General features: G+C 39.5%; 1 protein-coding gene across 4 annotated transcripts in view; it reads right to left on the bottom strand.

The window, feature by feature from the left end:
- The window catches only part of SNX25 (sorting nexin 25), an 89,149-nt gene that overhangs the window by 3,686 nt on the left and 69,036 nt on the right, over positions 1–16,427 (bottom strand). For 2 of the 4 annotated variants that reach the window (XM_084856601.1, XM_084856602.1), the window contains 8 exons: positions 15,319–15,450; positions 14,051–14,191; positions 12,527–12,640; positions 10,607–10,771; positions 9,446–9,563; positions 6,946–7,012; positions 2,344–2,525; positions 549–649 (listed from right to left, as the gene is read on the bottom strand). In XM_084856601.1, coding sequence (XP_084712727.1) covers positions 549–649; positions 2,344–2,525; positions 6,946–7,012; positions 9,446–9,563; positions 10,607–10,771; positions 12,527–12,640; positions 14,051–14,191; positions 15,319–15,450 — 1,020 coding nt within the window. Of the gene's footprint in view, positions 1–548; positions 650–2,343; positions 2,526–6,945; positions 7,013–8,896; positions 8,935–9,445; positions 9,564–10,606; positions 10,772–12,526; positions 12,641–14,050; positions 14,192–15,318; positions 15,451–16,427 lie in introns of all 4 variants that reach the window. The other 2 variants (XR_014792149.1, XR_014792148.1) reach the window with 2 other exon arrangements.

Here is a 16,427-nt window from a genome sequence, read left to right as displayed (position 1 = left end):
TGGCAAGTACTGCTAAGAATTGGGGGGGGGGGGTGACAAAAATGCAGGAACATCCAGGATTGCACCACTCATGATGTGCCACAAAAAGTACTACACATGCACAGATGCACTCCTGGCACAGATGCACTGAGGACGGCCAAACCCTTACCATGCATCAATGCCTATTGGCACCTAGAGGCCTCTGGACAAATCTAGCATGATTGGGGAGATCTTGGGCATTAGGAAATATATCCAGTTTAGCCCATCCCCCTCAGTTTCAGACAGAATCCAGCTAGAAATTCCAGCTAGAGAACTTTGCAGAAAATACAGCCCTCACATTTGGGGTGTGGATTTTTCTACAGATTTTCTTCAGTGGTTTTTCCCCATCTCTGGCGGGGAAATTCTGCAAATAATTACAGAAAGCATAAAACAGTACCTAATGCTGTAAGCAAAGGGTAAGTTCCAGGAGCAAACACCAAGAATTCTAATTCTAAGATCTGAGGAAAGAGGGTAAGTTTAAGTAACAAACAAACCCCACGAAGTCTTAAAGTAGTGTGCTGGGAACTCACATAAAGAAGATGCTTATTGGCCTTGGTTTCTTGAAGTGCATTGAATACTTTGATTACACCATGGCGAGCATTTTGCTGTCCAACAAGACTCTGGAGGGTATCTGAAAGAAATAATGTTTAGTCTGGCCTTGACAACGTAATATTTTCCAACAAGTATGAAGAAATATAAACTTAAAACTATAATGTGCAATTCAAGATGCATATTGACACACTGATTTAAAGGACGAAAGTGTCTAAGGCCTAAACTAGATGCAACAGCAACAAATCTGTGTGTTTAACTCCCCTCTGGTAGAGGCAAAGGGATGGTGATGGGAGTTTGACTTAAGGAGCAAAGGGGTGCATAGGTGAAGGGACTTGCCTTCCTGCTGTCTGTAATCCAAATTCTGTTCCCCTCAACTGGGCTAAGAGGTAAGAAGTAAGCCTGGCTGGGGTGGGCTCAGCTTCCCTCTTGTGTGCTCTTTTGCTCATAAAATCTATCCTACTATCTAAAGTTTAGAGAGAGTCAGCCTGACCTGCCACCATCGTCTCTAATTTGGTCCTAATTTGAAACACACTATCTTACAAATATTCAGCTCCAGCAGGAATAGCAGCAATGTGGTTCAATAGAAGCAGTGTTGAACCTGAGACAACCTAGCTTCAAATCCTTGCTAGCTATGACCTCACTGTGAGCTCTCAGAACTTTCTTCTGCTTCAAAAGTATTTTTTAATCCTGAAATGCAGTTATTTTGTCAAATTCTTTCTGGAGATTTTCAAAATGGGATTTAAAATTATTCCATTTTGGTGCATGAGGAAACTTTACTGCTACAGTATGAGCACGAATGGAACTGTCCTCTATTTCATCTCCCAACCCAGACTACCATAAATATTTAGGGAGTAAATGTTTGCCTTATGCTAATTATATATTTTATATTCTATATAATCACTAGTGAGCTTACCCAATGGTTTAATACAACATCACAGGGCATACCAGCTAGTGATAAAGAAAATAAAATCTTAGGGTAAGAACTGATATATAATTTAAGTTGCACTAAGCTGGATCTTTCCTGAATCAAAAGAGTAGTAGGTGCCCATTAAAAAAGGCCACAAAAAAACGCCCAGTTCACGAGTCAGTGTCAGACTGCATAAAATGCTTAACTGTTGCATTGAATTCAACAGGATTTATAAAATACTAAACTTTGTTTGGACCACTAAATTTTTCGTGGGTTAAATTTCTTATGCTTATAGAATGGGCCAAGAAAAACAACTTACAGAATTAAAATTGCCATGCATGCAAGACACTATATAAAATGAATCCTTTTATTCATTCCTTCACTGTGCACGCAAGATGGCTTTGCACTAGTCGCTGACTAAATTACCAATTATCTCCAGCAAGTGGTGCCAGTTAATGGAAGACAAATAATCACATCTTCCATTAACTGGTACCACTTGCTGGAGATTTCCCTTAAATAAATAGATCTCTGTTATCTTCAAGAAGAATTTGATATGGATTTAACACCCATCTATTTTCAATTATTTGGGAGCAGTGAATTAACATGTAGAATATATGTCTTTCTTTAGTTCTCTTCTCCGCTCTCCATATTGGATAAGTGCCATCCTGACTAATTTTGAAAGGAACCGTTCCAGTCTTCCTCCATAGGGAATAAAACTTGACTGATGTCAGGGATCCTTATTAAATATAAAACTCTTGAATGTGTATACTTATTTGCTAAAATTCAAGTACTATATAAATGGAAAGTACTGTTTCTGAGCCTCTTCTTTGGTTAATTAAGTTCCAAAGGTTGAATGACTTGCTCACCTGGAATGTTTTCAAGTAATTTTTGCTGTGCTTTCTGTTTTGTCTCCCAGCTTTGCTCTTCACTTCTAGGCTTTGTGCTGGATGCCAATTTTCCATTTGGCCAAAAAGCATCTCGGAATACATTGATATAGTAAACAAGCATCATTTCACTGAAGATCCAACTTACAGTGTCACGAATTTGCCTTAAAAGAGAGGCATTAAGAATTAGCCAGAACAACATGGCAGACTAGATATGCTCTTAACCCACAGCTAGAGATTGCTGTGTGTCAGACAACATGAATTGTTTCAGCACATCATGATGTTCACCTATGTAGCCATAGTTACAATATGCTACCTAGACAACGCAGCCTGGACTGATCTAAATGTTGCTCTTACAATGGCAATACCTAAAATCTCAAAAATAATGAAATTAAGGGCTAGGTAGGGTTGACCAGGGAACAGTAAGAGCAGCAACAAACCTAAAACTAGATTTGGTTTACCAAAAGGACAGCTGACAATAATGCTAAATGCTAACTGGAGCTTCAACACCTCCCAGAAATAAGAGTTTCAACATTCCACAAAAATGGGGGCTTGGTCTATACATTGCAGTAGACTGAAATAGCATGAATTGTGCAAGTTCAGAATGCAGTTGAGGAAATCACATTTGTAATCCTCTGTTAAAAAAAAAAAAAGCTCTGCAGGTAGAAACAAGCACAGAGGGGAAAGGATTGGGCTAGGACCAGTTTCTTGATCTGCTGGTTTTGTTGTTGTTGTCTTGCAGTTTATCTTTAGATACGAGTGGAGAGTATTCAAAAGTGGCATCCCCCTTCCTGTAGCGTGACATGGTAGAGTTCACTATCACCTCAGAATTCTGCATGGCCTGTGCTGGGAGGTGGGATTAGGAAAATGAAGAAGAATGAACCACTGCAATTTATCTCCACTTGCAACTTCAGAATACCTCCCTTAAAACTAACCCCTCAACTTGAAATGATCAATCTCTTTAATGCAGAACTGTGGCAAAACTGCTTGCCTGGCATTATAATTAGGCCACTGTAGGCTATTACTTGGGGTCACGAAGAGTCGGACACGACTTAACGACTGAACAACAACAAGGCTATTACTAGCGTAGGGTATTGCCAAGGTGGGTGGGTGTGGCATTTCAATTATATGAAGTATGGATAGATCCAAAAAAGGCACAAGAGCTCTTATTCTCCATCTACAAGTAATCCAAGCTATCCATCTATCCATTATATTCATTTTTTTAAAGTTTTATTGTGAATTTTTTTTACAAAACAAAAGAAACTGAAAACATGAGAAAACCTAAAAAGGGTCCTTAAGAAGGAAAAAAGGCAGGATATAAATGTAATAAATAAATAAATGAAAAATAAAAAAGTGAAATAAAAAAATACCAACAACATATTCAAAATCCTCCGTTTCTAACATTACAATATGGGGGGGGGGTGGGTTACACATAAACTTCAGTAAAAGCAGACCAAATATCTGCATATAAGTCCATTTGCAAGTTACGCCTATATACCACTCTTTCAAATGTTGCTAGTGTTGTTAAATCTTCAGTCCATTGCGTTATAGGCGGTGAGCTTTTATCTTTCCAATATCGTAGTATCAGTCTTTTAGCAACCAAAAGGGCGTGAAAAATCCATTTATGCTGACCATGTGTTACGTTCCAAGAAGCAGGTAAGTAATTTAAGAGAACATTTACATCAGTAAATATTAAAGAGCTTTCCAATACGAAATTTATCCTTACAATGACTTCCTCCCAAAAGGAGGCAACCATTGGGCATTTCCAAAACATATGAATAAAAGAAGCATTGGCTGCATTATACCTCCAACAATTAGCTGAATTTGACAAGCCTTAACTAAAAAGACATTGTGGCATCCAATAGACCCAAAACAAAAGCTTTTGCTGAATAAGGCGTAACCGAAGATCCACTGAAATGTCTGACACAGACTCCAAAACAGCAGTCCATTGATTAAGCAAAATAGGACATTCCAATTCCCTGTTCCATTCCTGCTGTAAACCACTTGTGTCATATTTATTCATTGATAATAAATGTTTATAAATGTGAATTGTAGGTCGATACATCTGATCAGCTCTAATAAGTATTTCCAATAGTGAAGGAGACTCCAAGGCAGTAAAAGCAGCAGGACTGAATCTAGATACCAACAAATATTTCAATTGCAAATACTGCCATTCCGCTGAAGCTGGCAGATCAAATTGGTCTCACAAAATTGGAAATACCAAAAACTCATAATCAACCCCCACTAATTGATCTAAAGTAAAGATCATTTTATCTGTCCAGGTCCGCCATAAAAACATTTTCTTGCCAATTCTTAAATCTGGATTTCCCCACAAAGTCAATTTGGCATGGGAAAATGGATCAAACTGTAATGGATGTGATCTATCTATTTTGGATCTATCCATACGCCAGACTTCCCTAACTGCCAAAATTGTGGGAGGAACTCTGCCTACCTTAATATGCTGAGAACCTAATGCCATCCATTTAAGGAAAGGCTCCAGACAAGAAGATTCCAAAACTGACCATGGAGTCTATCCGTTATATTCATGAGAACTGGGAGGGAGTGGACTCTCTAGATTAATTTAATGCCTGTTTCTGGGCTTCTCAGAATTTGATTGCAAAATTTCTATCCTTAGGGTTAAAAGCTATTTTAGTTGCTGAAAACAAGTGGTAAGCAGCCTGTTTTATTTGTTTAACATTTCTGGGTCATCCTCCATATCTGCATGACAGCACCACAGCTAAAGTAAGGCAAAAATATTGCTATCCCCACCAATTTTCTGCTTGTGTGACAGTACTGCAGAAATGACAGTTGCAGACTTTGGAAATGGAAGCACCATCATAAAACTTTCTTCCCCCTTTAAGAGAAACACTACCTTGCATAGAAGAGCAAACATTTTATCAGTCCAATAGTCCAAGGCGTACTTCAACCACAAGCTGTTTTTTCCAGTCCTATCACTATTCCCTCATGCATTTATTACCAAGAATCCAGATGACACTCCTCCCAACTTCTGCATTTCTGTCTTTGCCTAGCCTCCCCAGCCCCCGACCCCAGCCCTTTTTATGAAGTGTTGATCTTCATAATTGCAGTGCAAAGCTCTCAGGTGTGAACTGTCAAGTCACCTGGTGCAGAAGAGTGATCAGCCATGTGGCTGATGACAGTGTGTAAATGGCTCCACTGCCCTTTTTGCTCGTGTTCCCTCCACTCTGCATTCTGGTGAAACCGACAAGGCAAGTAAAAACCCTTAAAAAAAAACTCAACCCACTTCTTTGTGGTGCTTCCAGACGTTAACAATTTGGCTCCCAATGAGATAGTCATTTAAGATATATACCATTTGCACAAATCTATATGCTTGTAAGTTGTAGAGTTTATATTAAATATAGCAAATAGCATTAGTTGTGTGCCTTCTTAATGGCATTCAATAGTTCGCAAGATGTGGGGAACAGCATGTGTTGCAATGTGCCAGTTTCCATCTATGATAGTGCTCTCACGTATTCCTAGATGGGTTGCACATTGAGACACTTTCCCCCAGCCCACCAGAATTTCCAGAGGTTTTTTCTTTCCCTGGGGCAACATTACCATAGTTATGTTGCTATTGAAAGAGACAGGCTCGCTTGCTCCCTATATTGTCATTCTTAAATTCTATTCAAATACATGCCACCTATATACATCTATATTAACATTAAAAATGAAAATAAACTATAAACTTGTTTACTACCAGTGTGATAGCGTTTCTTTTTCTATTGTAGAGGTGGAAAGCAGGCCTTGAAAGGTAGAGTTAGTTTATAGTTGGGTCCTACTTCAAAACATTTGCAGAGCACTGTCCTATAGAAAACATAGAGCGCGTGAAATCCTCTGCTCTTATGCCCCCTCTGGTGGTTTATATTGCAATATATTTTCAGTGCATCTACACTGCGTACACATTTGTTAATGGATGCAAAATTAATCCTGAAAAATCTCAGCTCTTAAAAAAAAAATAAAAACACCAGACATGTTTCTAGCCCTCAAGGCTGAGAAAGGTTTGAAAGTGTTTATGTGATGCCTGTTGCAGTCTCACAGTGCCTATACATGTCTATACGTGTCTACTCAAAGTAAACCTCATTGGGTTCAGTAGGATTTACTCCCAGGTAAGTCAGTACAGGACTGCAACTTCAGAAGCTAGGAAGTGCTCTGCATAACTCTTTGCTTCCCCATTCCCTGACTAGCAGAAATAGAATTATGCAAAATAAGAAAATATGCCACTGTACTTTCTACAGATCACAAATTCAATTTTTCTTGGCATCAAATTCTGGGATAGCTTGGCACAGACTTTTACCTTACTTTTGCTTTTTGGTTCGGCCTGATCACATGGGATGTTTGACATACAAGCCCTTAAGAAAAAAATTAAGACGCACTTACTGCAATTCCAACACAAAGCTTGTGAAATTGACTTTCCATTCCATTTACATACACCAGCTCACTTGTTTGAGAACAAAAGAAACCATGCCAGCCACAAATCATGTCACTGCTGTTTTCAACTGTTCCTGCATCAAGCAACGTATGTACAGAACAACAATTCTAGAAGCAGAGAAAGTGTAATACACTCACTTGTTGATGGTTCTTCCAAAAGTGATTTGAACTAGTGCAATTAGTGTCTTCCTCACCCACTTAAACACTAAAACAAAGAAAAGCAAGCAGCACATAGACGTGAACTCCAAGCATGCAGTTAGGGCCTACTCAAATATGCTGTTTTAACATCTATGTTGTTTAACGTCTACATGAACCTGCTGGGAGAGATCATCTGGGAACATGGAATGGGATTTCATCAATATGCTAGTGATATTCAGCTCTATATCAACTTGGCATCTTATTCTGGGGAGGCCATGGAGGTTCTGAATTAGTGACCTGGTTCACATGATCAAAACAAACCACTATGGCTTATTGAAACCATGGTGGCTTGCTGAAATCAACAGTGCATGCTGGCATGTTCTGGGCACCGACAGCCGAGTTACCCACCTGCAGTAATTGTGTCATCTGAACCCGGGCAGCATGGCTTGTCTGAGGGGGAAACAACCCTCAAATAACCCATGAGCTGTTGATTCATTTGAGGGTAGTTTCCCCCCTCATACAAGCCATACTGCCTGGGTTCAGATGACACAACAAGCTACACCCCAGCAGATAATTAGGTGAATGGCGCCCGAGGTTATTCAAACTCCTACCTTCAAAGAGGTTAGCAGTTTGGTGGTATTCCTGGACCTGCTTTGTTCCTAGATGCTCAGGTAGTGGTTATGACCAGAAGTGCTTTTGCCTAGCTTAGAACATTGTGCCAGATGCACTTGTTCCTGGTACAGCTGGACCTGACAACGGTTGCACATGAATTAGTTCTCTGTAAAGCTGCCCTTGAAAACCACTCCGAAACTTCAGGTGGAGGAGAATGCTGCAGCCGAAATGTTGACCGGGGCCAAGTGACTGGATCATGTGACTCCTTTATTGTATCAATGGCAATGGCTACTTTTCTTTCTATTAACTCTGTTTCTCTTTAAGTTGTTAAGTATTATTTGTTGATTAGCTTTCTAAGTTCTTTTTTATGCTGTTTGTATTTATTGTTGTGTATTGCATTTTATGATTTTGATGATGTGGATTATTTTAATTCTGACTATTTGCTGGATTCTGTTAGCTGCTTTGAGGCTTCCATAAGGAGGGGAAAGCAGGATAAAAATATTAACATAGATAAATGAAATATGCTCTCTTTATGCATTCTTCCACAAGAGGGGTGTTTTTGTGCAGGTATTTTACTACTGCAAGTGATTGTGTGACCCCTCCTACTTAATAGCCATCATAAGATGGAGGTTAGCCAATGATTTAAATCTATCACAATACAGAAACTCTTATGGCATTTATTTAGCGTTACCCATTGTAAAGTTATATTTTAAGGACTTTAATATGAAGCACGCAACACTAATCTATTTTTCTATGTGAGTAAATCTAAAGACTTCAGCTCAACTATCTTAACTTCGGAATGTTTCTTTAGAGAGTAATTTCTGCAACAGAGTCTCCTGTGTCCTCTGAAATCTGAGGACTTCAAATCCTCCCAACACTGACAGTTACATGGATAGTTATTTTACAGATGGGCAAATTATAAATTAGTCAGTCTTTCTAAAAAAAAGTACAACTTTTAAGATAATATATCGATGTTAGTGAACAGGTCTACCACAGCTGCATGAAAATCAGTAGCAGGCAGGCAACACATCCAGTTCTTAGACTGACTGGTCTTACAATGTTCAACTTACATGGTGTCAAGTACCAGTTGAAGGGAATCTTGTAAGGATTTCGTCATAAATTGATACAAACAGAAATGGCGTCTCCATTTACAAAAAAATCTCATTCAATTTCTTTAATCAGTGTATTTAGCCTTCTGTCCCATCTTATCTAGTTCAAGGTATTTGTTTATAATAACTTCTGCTGTTTTAATATTTATAAAAGCGCTTTCATATTCTGAAATAATTCTCAACTTCTCTTAATGACTAGTACCAAATCTGGGCTCACGAAGGTTGTTTACCTGCTTGCTACCACTTGCGGCCTTCTTCAGCAGTTAATCTGTGGTTGAGAGTAATGGCATGCCATGGAGAGGTTAACACAAACAAAAACGCATTTTTATGAAGCTGTGATTAGGATTTTAAGACTCTAGTCCTCATGCTAAGAACCACATGAGGGATTCATAAGGAAACCAGTATTCTAAGGCCTGATTTATGTCTGATATGGGCCAAATGCATTTACCCATGTAAATGATCCACGCACACCTGTCCAGGTCACAATTTACTTGCATACTAATGCCACATGCAAACAGACCAGCACATCTAGTAAATATGTATGGGGCACATTTATTTATTTATTCATTCATTCATTCATTTATTACAATAGCTGAAGTTCTCTGGGCAGTTTTACATGTGGAACATTAGTAAGCACTTTACCCATGGCTCACTGCATATAAACTAGGCCTTAGACAGAAAATCACCTTTCCTATATTAAAAATTGTACAAGAAAGCTTTTTGATGGAAATACACCATCTTCCCGAAGCTATGAGTTAATGAACAAGTTCCTTGCTTACTTCCTCGCAGCTCAAAAATCTCTCCTATCAGCATAAAGCAAGGCTCAGCAAGGGAATCCCGTTTCCCATCCACATCTTCCCCGTAGTCAGACAGATCGTCCTCATCTTCAGCCTCCTCCTGAACAAACAATACAAGTACAGAATAGAAAATCTGATTAAATAAATTATGGTGGCCATTTTTCTGTTCTTCTAAGACAGAAATCCTAGATTGCCCCTACAACTTGGAACATGCCTTGTTCACCTTGACAGCTGCAGAAGCAGAATAATTTCTCCTCATAAGTCTTTACTCCTCAATCTTCTAGCTTAGTTCTGAACAGCAAAGATGTATGGAGTGCAAGCTGTTTAAATAAAAGGTGCTGAAGTGCAATATAGAATCTTGACAAATAATACTACTGTAATTGAGTTGACATAATATTTTGTTTGACCTGTCATAATATTTTTCAATGGATGCAACTGTACATTGAGCTGACAAATAAGTAAGAAGTCTTCATGTAATGAAATACTGCGTAATGAACATCCGTGTGTGAATCAGCTGTCAGAATGTACGCCTGTCCTGTAGCTATTCAGAACTCTCCAGGCTGCCCAGATTCCACACATTCCCTCTATTACTTCTTATAAGCCAATACTCAGTCATTACTCTTTGTATCACCTCATCAGTTTTATCCTGTTTTCTTGACTGTGAACCAGTGAGTAGAGCCATAGCAGTGGGAAGTCAAAGAGAAGGAACCATGTGAAATTATTAGACCACTTTCAAGAGTACCTAACAGACATCTTGTCCAGCCTTGCTGCCCAATATTTATAAACTAGGGATGACATGGATTGAACCTGGGACCTTATACATGCCAAGGGTATGCCTCATTCACCAAGAACTATTTTTGTGTGTGCATGCTCCTTTGAAATGAAGCCTTGTTTTCAATCAGGCTTGCGCAGGAGAAGTTGCACAGTGAAATGTGAAGAAGACACACACAAATGCACACACATTCATTAGCAACCTGCATTACAATTGGCAGGGATCTTTAATACCGTACCATTGGTTCACTCACTTAAATCAGCCACAAGACTGCAAGTAGTTCATCTCAGATGACGTATAGGTGCTTCTTATTTATCTTAGACAGGAATTATTAATCTGCCACCAAAATATACCATTCTTCACCCACTCACCTCCTGATGAGAAAAGAAGTCACCAGGAAGCCTTTCCAAAAAAGAAGAGAGTGAAAAAGAAGACTTCTTTCCCTGTAGGTCGATAACCTTGAGGTGTTCGGGGGAAGGGCTTAAAAAGGCATAAAGCGCTTCACTCTGACAGAGCCTTTCATCAGAAAGCAATTTCTGTGGGAAAAGACAGAAGAAAGACAATTTCAGGACACAGCAATTGTAAAGAATTCTTTTTTTAAAGCAGCAGCAACAACTTACCAGTGGAGCAGATTAAGGTTCTATATGTAGAGCAAGAAATGATAATCAGCGCTACCAATGTCTGCCAGTCTTAAAGGAGCTCGCACAGGGTTGTATCCAATGTTAGTCCTACTTAGAATAGACCCATTAAAATGAATAGGGCTTACGTCAGACTAACACTGGATACAACCAAAAGCCAACAGTGGTTTTTGGCATCAAGCATCTTTCGGTAGCTCCAAAGCACATTCTTGGAAAGTTAGTTAACTGAGAGTTTGCACACAAAACAGTACGAAGAAGGCATCGTGTTTACATTTTAACACTGTTTGCCTCAATGGGAGATGGGTCCATATAAGAAAAGCCTGTTAGTGCTTCTCACCACATAGGACTGCATCGTACACGATGCAGGGCAAACCCAGGTCTGCCATTATCAGCCAATTCTGGCACCCTGAGAAGTGTACTTGTTCGATGTGTATGTTTGCAAACACTGGTTTGCCACACTTTAAATCATGGATCCCCAACCGTTTTGGACTCATGGGTAGATCTGGGAATTTGAGAAAGTCCTGTGGGCACCAGCACAAAAATGTCTAATCAGTGGATTGCCACTTTGGCTTCTACCTGTTGCATCTATGGCTGGGTCTTCTTCAGCAAAAAAATTTGTTTCATGTCTACTGGACACTGAAACGTCCCTTTAATAAGTGATTGTCTAATTTGGCTAATTGCTGGCGCGCAATTCAGCTAATGCTTCTTTTAAATGTATGTTTTGGCAACGTCCAGAAGTTGCTTCTTTTTGCGGGGAGGTTATTACACAGATATATTTTGTACTGGAACAGGCTTTAATATTAACTGATATGCATGCTCTTTTAAATTATTTACCTGTTTCATGGAAATTAACAAATGGTCAGTCTACACCCTTTTGTCAGCTAAAAGACTGATATTACAATACTGGAAGGATAAACAACTCCTGTAATGCAACAGATCAAGGACCTTACAAAGCTTTCAATATCTGAATGGGTGGCATATAAATGCCACCTTCAAATGGATATTTACTTGGATATTTGGTCTGCTTTTGTTGAAGCCTATGTGTAATTGCTAGAAAGTTGTATGCATTTCATACAAATTCATATACATAAATTAAAAACAACATGGGGAAAAATAAATATTTTGCAGGTACCCACGGGCACCACATTGAAGTCCCCTTTGTGGACACCATTGGAGGTGTCCATGGGCTGCACAATGGGGACACCTGCTTTAAATGTTTAGATGGATACTTAAAATATCCAAGTCGTACACTTAAACACAGCCTAAATCAAAAGAGAAGAGGAAAAGTTGAGAAATACTAATTTTTGTGATTTGGGTTTGCTTTTAAATTGCAGACTGATGCAGAAATTGGACAGAATGGACTTATGATTGAATATATGTGAAACTGACACAGACTGGAAATGGATTGGTTTGTCCATCCCTGGTAACAATTATCTTTTCCTATTGATTTCAGTGGGAGATAACCTTGATTTTCTCTGAATTTGGGCCATAATGTATGAAAAAGCCTACAGAGATCATGAAAAAAAAGGCCAGAATCTGAAACGCAGAAACTGATTTTGATCTAAACCTCATGAAAAAAGTACAGTGAACCATTTTGGGTTATTGATTTTTTTTTTAAAGACTGCTGTCTCAATGTACTCTTTGATATCTTACCTGTAAAAAGTTATTTAACTGGTTCTTGGATTTCTCCATGAATTTCTGGTCTACAGATTTAAAGGGCAGTTTGCTGAGTGAAGGCAACTGAGTTTTCTTTAATGATGGGAAGCACTAGGTGCAGAAAGAAAACCAGATCCCAATTATTTTTCAGTTTTAATTAACGCACTCAACTAAATACAACAGGGCAAGGAGTAAGAGGAAGACAGAAAGGGAAGTGCTGGTTTTCAGCTCCTCTGCATATCCCTGCCTGCAGGAACATTTCCAAACAGATATGAGTAAGTGCAGCAATGGCTCCAGAATTAAGCCTAAGGCTCATCTGAGCGATCAACTTACAGAAATGCAGGGTACATTATATAAGGGTCAAGTCAGTAAACTAAATTAAATTAAACAGTTAAACATGACTTGCTTTGTATACAACACCTTCTGGTTGATTCATTTATGCCAGACAACTCTGAACTCCAGTGTCTCTAACATAAAGGCAGGAGGAGAAATCTTGTATACAGTATAAATTTATGCCCTTCTGCCATGTTGACAACCAGAGTGGAATATGCTCTAACAAGATCAGATTTAAAACAGAACTAACAGTGGGGAAATATGAACAAAAGACACCTTATCGTAGGATTACTTTCCTTAATAGTTCCAGCAGCAAAATCACAGTAAAACAATAAAAAATGCCAGATTCCCTGAACCAAAAAATATTGTTAATTAGGATCAGTAAATGTAGGGAACAGAAAGCAGATGGTTAACTAAGAGAGCACACACAGCACAAGAAAAGAAATAAAGGAGGAGAAAGGAAAGAGGATAAACAAGATGTACCATGTTAAGGGGGAAAATGGGATCTCATATACTGCTCTCTCCATTACCTACATCTGTTTGGGCAGTCCCAATGCTTTTTGTGGGGTTCTAGGCAAGAGAGCGTCTTTGGTCCTACTTTGCCCTTATGCCAAGGGGGAGGACTGCACCAACAAGCCACTTCTACTGACTCAGCCACAACATGCCCCTTGGGGACACTGGAGTAAGAATTTCACACACACACACACACAGAGGCACAACTCTCCTGCACACAAGAAAAGCATACTCTCAAATAACTCGACATTCTACACCAGCAATGGCGAATTGGCAGGTGAGGGTCAATGCATGACTCCTGAGGTAACTTTACTGGGGCTGCGGAAGTCCCACTAATCTCAAATTGTAGTGTGTTTAAAAAAACCTTGCACACTTACAAGGAACAGAAAATGATTTGCAAAAGATGTAAGAAACTAGTATGTAATGCCTTATCCATGCCCAAGTCCATGTGTGCACCACAACTGTGACACCCTTAGCGCTGGTTGACACCTACTGTATGTTACTATGGAATCTGACTGCCTGCGAGGGGATTGGGTTATTTGATAACACACACTACTGGCCCCTGCCCTGCTATATGGAGGGCAGAGCAGCGACTGAGGATAAAAGGGTTGGTCATTCCTGTCGCAAATAGAACATTAACACTAAGTGACAGCAACTCCCACAGTTTCTCTGTACCTCACTGAGTTTCCGATGCAGGCTTTGAAACTCGCTGAGCTTTCGGAGGACCGTCCATTCCCTGGCTTCAACACCTCCAATCTCTTGTAAACTCACCATAACAGAATAACAGGGCACTTGTTCACCATTTTCTTCTATGACCTAGACAAGGAGAGGATTTCTTAATATTATGTTTACAGGTAGTACTGGAAAAGAACATGCACGCACACAAAGTTTACATGAAAATCCCAAGTACGCATGCATATTCACTGCTGCACATAAAAGGTTTTGATTTTATTTTTTTTTAACAGGACTGAAAAGTAAACAAGGATTCAAGGGATAGGTTGAAGATATAAAGACTAGCATATCTGATCTCTGATCCCATTAGGGTGGATAACACATATATACTGAACAAAGTAGGACAAACTTTTAAAAAACACCTTATCCATATCCCCAGTCACAAAATACCCGCTTTACTCAATTCTAGAAACAAAGTAAGCATTTTGTATTTCAAGCAACTGCATTTCAAGCAAGTGGATTCATATACACATTGAACAAGAATGCAGTTGATATGGATCCTGATGGGACACTGCTTGCCATTTTCTCTAGATGTGTCCTAAATTCAGCAAATATTATCCTGCTAGAGACAAGCTCTAGAAAAGCAGTCCCATGAACAACCTCCAGCAACCACCAGCTATGTTAGATACCCATAGTGTAGCTAACCCTCTCTTTATTTTTTACTAACAAGTAAGTATGCAGGGCCCAGATCCAGATCAGAACTACCATATGTAGGTAGGGGAACGTACCCATGAAAATGGGTACACTTCCTCTCTGGCCACATACCTAAAGGAGGCAAAAGAGAGTGGGAAATTCCACCAGAACCGAAAGAAGTCTCCAGGGTTACCAAGGCTGTTCCTGTCCCAAAACCAGGCCAGAGGCCAGATTGGAACGAGCAAGCCAGGAAGCCACACTTAAGTATAGCTTCCTGTTATGTGCAAACCGGGAACTGCAGTTAATTGCTCCCACACAAACCAGGATTATAAGTCAGCTCATTAATATCTTGTTTTATTAAGCCAGGAATTTTGGCTTTCTGTGACATGTGAACACGGCCACTGCTATATGATGAAGAATGACAAAAGTTTTGTACCATGCATTGAAAAATGAGGAGAAGTGGATTTGCAGTATTTTTGCACACTAGAAAAAGGAACATGCTCACATAAACCTTTGACAGAAAGGAAGGTTTCGCTCATATTTTTACAAATATCAGACTGGACAAGGAAAAGACATACCTCACTAGTATTTATGAAGGCTTTCCACATGCCAAAATTCTCACACCACCAATCTGTTCTTTCAATATGTAATTGAAGGTCACTGTGTTCTCTCTCCATCACAGTGATTTCATCCTTCAGTTTAGAAACAATCTGGCAAGGGAAAAATATATTTATAGGGGCTACCATTTAAAAAATAATTTGTGCTAACTGTTGCAGCTGATCACTCTGATGCATGCACTAGAACAAAAAAATGAAAATATTCAGAAGTAAAGAGCAGCAAAAAAACAACAATACCCTCATCTGCAGGGGAAGGGGGCAAGAAATTTAGTAAAAGCTCTCAAAACTTTCCCCATGTATAATCTGACTTGGTATGGCTTAAAGGTCAAGTATAATTCAGAACTGAAAACTAAGTTAGATCTTGAAATCTAATGATAAATAATTATTTACTGCAAGTTCATGGAAGAAGGGGTTGAGGAGGTCACTACAGAAATGTTTTAAAAGGATAATGTGAACTTTTAAAAACACAGTGATTTAAGATATTGTCTAGCAGTGATTCCATTAGGTTTTTTGGAAATAGAAAGTATGTCTGGACAGCCAATCAAATGTGACAACTGAGAGAAAGTATGCCCTGCTATCCAAGAGATCATCGCCAGTGTTCTTCACTGCAAGGCCCGAGGGCCACTAGTGACTCCCAATCACCCCAAGGGCAGCTCTCTACCCACCCACCCACGCTCTCTCTCATTCTCTTTCTTTGCAGTACCTGCTCACTCTCATAAAGGACTCTCTAGCTTCGTCTTGTTGTGTGCATTAGTGGTGGGCCAGCTACTGTGATCTGGGCTATGGAAGAGGCTTTGGGAGCTGAAAGTCAGGAAATCTGCCACTCTTTAGCTGAAAAGTTCAGCTATTGGAATTTGCTGGCCTGATGATTGACCGATGAGGCTTTGCTTGGACAATGTGGAGTGGGATGTGGAGAAACAAGTCAATAGTAGGACTCAGTTTGTGTTATGGCTAGCCAGCTTTTCTGGGAGGGGTGTCACTAGTCAGTTCCAAAGTGAGAGACACTACAACCAGAGAGAGAGAGAGAGAGAGAGAGAGAGAGAGAGAATGAACACATGTGCAGCTCATCT

The sequence above is a fragment of the Heloderma suspectum genome, chromosome 5, assembly GCF_057233095.1.
Source record: "Heloderma suspectum isolate Gila_16-S chromosome 5, 16-S_ref, whole genome shotgun sequence".
Classification (NCBI taxonomy): domain Eukaryota; kingdom Metazoa; phylum Chordata; class Lepidosauria; order Squamata; family Helodermatidae; genus Heloderma; species Heloderma suspectum.
Note: the sequence above shows the minus strand (reverse complement) of the source record. Positions and strands in the feature narration are given on the sequence as shown.